We start from the raw sequence: 5,000 nt of genomic DNA, 5'->3' as shown, positions 1-5,000 counted from the left end.
TGTATGTATTTTTTTTGTTTTATCTCGCTCGTGTTGTTGTTCTTGGTCTTGAGCTTTGTTTGTTGTGTCTTATGAACAAAAGAAGAAGAAAAAAAAACTATGAGAGGGACAGAAAGACAAAGATTAACCAAAGAAAGATGATACGTAGTTTATTTTGGTAGTCAGACACAGTTCCACTTCCTGTTTAGTGTCTCGTGCTGTCTGATTGGCCAGTGTTTAACACTGTTTCCTGTTGTGCAGTCGGCCATGAGGGATCTGGTGGATATATTTGGACCCGTCTCTGAGGCGCCCCCTAGTGACGACCCCTGGGACACGCAGCCCTCCTGCCCTGTCAACTCTGACCCCTGGGAGTCTGTGGGTGAGAAACCAGACACACTCACACACACACACACACACACACACACACACACACACACACACACACACACAGGTGATAGCACTGGACTCTTTTACTGTCTATGTATCCAAAAATAGGACTTAGACTTAAACACAGCTTTCATTTTTGTTTCTTGTTTTGTTTATCTGTCCACTGGCGACTTTGGCACTTACGTTAGACTAACCCTAGACTTTGGTAATTTGAATCAGTTATTTGTTGTTTGGATGAATATTACATTTTATAAACAGTTAATAAAGTTTTACCAAAAACACACACACACACATACACACACACAGACACGCTGTACCACGTACACACAAACTCAAAAAGGGATCAATTAAATTAAAATAATTGTCACACTCTTCTTTTTTTACTCTCCCCCTTACTCTCAGCGGTGGTCAACTCCAGCACACCAGTGATGGGCAGTCCTTGGATGGCCCCTCCCACCTCAGATAGCCCCTCCCAGCCCTGGGGATGCGGCCAATCCTCGTCGGACCCGTGGGACCCGCGGGACCCGCCCACCAAAACTAGCCCAAATCCTGTCAATCATGCATGGAGAAGCCCAACAAATAATGGTACACACACACACACACACACACACACACACAAACACACACACACAAGCAAAACCCACACACACACACACAAACATGCAAACACAAACATACACACACACACGCACACACACTGAGAGGGATACGATAAAGATACTTCAGCTTCAAGGGCAGATTTCTTAGCTTCTTAGCATAAAATGGAGGGTCACATCCTATTTCTGTTTGCATTGCACAGTCAATCCCTTTTTCCCCCTTTCATCCTGCCCTTAGGAGATCCCTTCTCAGTCGAGGAAGAAGACGAGCCTAAAGAGGAAGAGGAGGGGCTTCCCAACCTCTTCAGCCCTCGTGCCGTGAGTCCAGCAGGTAATCAGGATTTTTGTGTCACCAGTTGTTTTGATTTAATTTGATAATAAAATGAATCTTAATGTCATCCCCTTTAATGTCAATTTTACAGTCCTTTAAAGTCCACCTCCCTGGAACTCAGGAACATCAGTTGATAAAATTGAAAGTATCTACAACTGCCACATATATTCTCTTTCGTCCATCTTTATAAGCAGTTAGCAATTTCATCCTCATCTTATTGAAAAGCTAGCAGCATTAGCAGCGTTAGCAAACTACCCCCTTGTTCAGTGAAGCTGACAGCATTAGCAGTGTTAGCGTCGTTAGCAACTTTAGCAGCGTTAGCAACATTAGCAGCGTTAGCAAATCTCCCCCCATGTCCTGAGGACACACCATGACCACAACCTCAGTTGACCACTGAAAGAGAGACAGCATGGTTGCCTACCTGTCTAATCTACACACCCTGACCAAACGTTCGGACACGAGAGCAGTCCAGTGGCCCATACTGTCATTAGTATACACACAGAAACTGAAACAGAGATAACAGACATGACCCGGTTCGGGCACGAGGGCGGTCCAGTAGTCCATATTGTCATGACAGGCTTGCAAACACAAACGCGTGTGCAGCGGTAGTCCACATTGCCCAATCAAGGCCCTGCACTTTGCCTAATGGTGGAGGCAGATGGTGAGGGGGCAGAGGGTGAAACATTAACAGAGATTCTGTGTGTGTGGGTGGGTGTGTGTGCGCGTGTGTGTGTGTGTGTGTGTCGGTGTGTGTGTGTGTGTGTGTGTGTGTGTGTGTGTTTGTTTTCTCATCTTATCTCTTCTCATGCTCTTCTTCTCTGCCATCCTTTTAACCCTTTGTTTTTTTTCCTGTTTTTTTTCTTTAATGTCCTTCTAACTTGCATATGTGTCATAAGCTATTGCATGTTATATTATACAATTATTTTATTATTGTTATTATACAATAATATGCTTTTATACAATTTTACTATTTCTCTCCCTCTCTTTCTCCCTTTTTGCCTCTCTCTCTTCCCCCTCTCTCTTTCTCACCCCCTACCCTCTCTTTCTCCCCCCTCTTCCTGACCCCCCTCCTCTCTCTCTCTCAGACTCTGACCCCTTTGGTGACTCAGTGGTGGTGGTGGAGCAGGTGAACGGTGACGGTGACGGGGGAGGAAGCCCCGAGACCTTTGACTTCTCCCGCCTGGGCCCGCCCTTGACCGCCGTTGACACGGCAACGTCCCCGCGGCCCTGCCGGACCCCGGAGGCCTTCCTGAGCCCCTCGGCTGCCTCTCTGGTCAACCTGGACGCACTCATCCCCAGCAACCCGCCGGCCAACAGCAAAAACCCTTTCCTGTCAGGTCGGTTACAGACACACACACACACACACACACACACACACGAACACACACGAACACACACGAACACACACAAACACACGCACACACACACACACACACACACACACACTCACACACACACACACATACATCCACACACAAACATACACACACACACACACACACACACACACTCAGACTCACGCACATAACCACACCAACCCACCACCCATGAGCAAAATCTAATTCCATGAGTTTTGCATTTAACACGAGTAAATCTGTCATCGTCTGCATGACTCAACTGCTTGGATTAATATAACATTGTAATAATGACATAAATTACATCAGTAATGATAACAATAAAACAAACGCTAGTTCTTAACCCCATCTCTCTCTTTCTCTGTCTCCCTTCCACCCTCCCATCCTCTCTCTCCTTCTCGCCCTCTCTCCCATGTCCTCTGTCTTTCGCCTGCTCTCTCCTTCTCTCTCTCCCTCCCTCCCACCCTCTCTCTCTCCTCTCTCTCTCTCTCTCTCTCTCTCTCTCTCCTTCTCTCTCTCCCTCCCACCATCTCTCCCTCCCACCCTCTCTCTCCACACTCTCTCTCCCACCCTCTCTCCCTCCCACCCTCTCCCTCTCCCTCTCCCTCTCCCACCCTCTCTCTCTCCTCTCTCTCTCTCCTTTTCTCTCCCTTTCTCTCCTTCTCCCACCCTCCCTGTCTCTCTCTCCCCTCTCTCTTTCTCTCTCTCCCACCCTCTCCCCCTCTCTCTCTCTCCCCCTCTCTCTCTTTCTCTCCCTCCCTCTCTCTCTTTCACTCTATCTGTCTCATCAGGTCTCACGGCTCCGTCCCCGACTAACCCCTTCCACTGTGACCAGCCTCGACTCACCCTCAACCAGCTCCGACCCAACTCCACCTCCCCTCTCCCCCCTCGCGGCCACACCTCCTCCACCTCCTCCTCCTCCTTCTCCTGCTCCATGCCCTACAGCGCCTCCCTGCCCCTGCCCGTCCCCCGGCACGCTGCTGCCCCCTCCCTGCCCTCCTCCTTCACCCAGCCCCCCCAGGGGCTCCTGGATCTGCCCTCTAACCTGCCCCAGCCTCTCCTGCCCATCTCCTCTGCCCCCCTGCAGCAGCACAACCATCACCACCACCAACACCACCACCTGCACCATCAGCACCACCAGCAGCACCCCCACCACCAGCGCTTCTCCCCCCAGCCCAGCAACCCTCTTCAGCCCCAGAGCCACAGCCACAGCCACAACCCCTTCCTCTGAGACCAGGGGAGCCCCTGTGGATCAGGATCCGGATTGGAAGCTGGACGGGGATACAAATCTGAATTGGGATTATAATCCGGATTGGACTCTGAATATGGATCAGGATCCTGAATAGAAGCTGGACCGGGATTAGAATCTGAATTGGAATTAGAATCCAGATTGGAATCTGAATTTTGGGATTAGAATCTTGATACAAATAAGAATCTAGGTTTGAGGCCAAGATTTCAGTCTGAATTTTGAATCTTGATCTGGAGCTCTATCTGGAGGACAAAGAATGAAGTAGTATTATGATCAGAATCTGGATTATCGCCGGCACGTGGGCAGAGTGCATCAGCGTTCTTCAGGAACTGAATCCTGGTCTAGATCTCAATGTGAATGTGGATCTGGATCTTTACTCTGGATCAAAATTCTGTTTTGAATTTGGATTTCGCAACTGAGGTCAGGATCTGGACCCAAGGGATGAATGTACCATCATTGAATATACATATATACTTAAGTATGTACTTAATGTATTTAATGGATCATCATTGACTACAAGTATATACTTAAGTATGTACTCAATGTATTTAATGGATCATCATTGACTACAAGTATATACTTAAGTATGTACTTAATGTATTAAATGTACCATCATTGAATATACATATATACTTAAGTATGTACTTAATGTATTTAATGGATCATCATTGACTACAAGTATATACTTAAGTATGGACTTAATGTATTAAATGGATCACCATTGACTGCAAGTATATACTTAAGTATGTACTTAATGCATTAAATGGATCATCATTGAGTATACATACTATATACTTAAGATATGTATTTAATGGACCATCATTAAGTACAAGTTTAAGACTACGGAGGATAACACTCCAGAGACGAGGAGCCTGACCTACAGAGGACTCTGATCCAAATCCCATTTCCCTCTGAGGATGTGAACTTGATTGTATTTGTGTGTAAATGGTCCACAGCAGATTAAGCTATTCGAATCTGAATTCAGTATAAACGCTTTGGCAGGAAACAGACTTCATCCACATTTTTTTTTGATGGCAGAAGAATATATATTTTGAAAAATGTATCCTGTAGATCCTCATTGGCTACAGTTTAAGAGAAAAGCA

The 5,000-nt window shown here is 46.7% G+C and overlaps 1 protein-coding gene across 1 annotated transcript in view; it reads left to right on the top strand.

The window, feature by feature from the left end:
* Positions 1 to 3,879, top strand: part of epn3b (epsin 3b) — a gene marked incomplete at both ends in the record, with an annotated part of 23,366 nt that extends 19,487 nt beyond the window's left edge. The window contains 5 exons of the mRNA XM_080841928.1: positions 241 to 358; positions 769 to 951; positions 1,201 to 1,293; positions 2,379 to 2,630; positions 3,440 to 3,879. Coding sequence (XP_080698054.1) covers positions 241 to 358; positions 769 to 951; positions 1,201 to 1,293; positions 2,379 to 2,630; positions 3,440 to 3,879 — 1,086 coding nt within the window. The remainder of the gene's footprint in view (positions 1 to 240; positions 359 to 768; positions 952 to 1,200; positions 1,294 to 2,378; positions 2,631 to 3,439) is intronic.
* Between the last annotated feature and the right edge of the window lie 1,121 nt (positions 3,880 to 5,000).

This window comes from Sprattus sprattus (genome assembly GCF_963457725.1).
Source record: "Sprattus sprattus genome assembly, chromosome: 1".
Taxonomy (NCBI): domain Eukaryota; kingdom Metazoa; phylum Chordata; class Actinopteri; order Clupeiformes; family Clupeidae; genus Sprattus; species Sprattus sprattus.
Note: the sequence above shows the minus strand (reverse complement) of the source record. Positions and strands in the feature narration are given on the sequence as shown.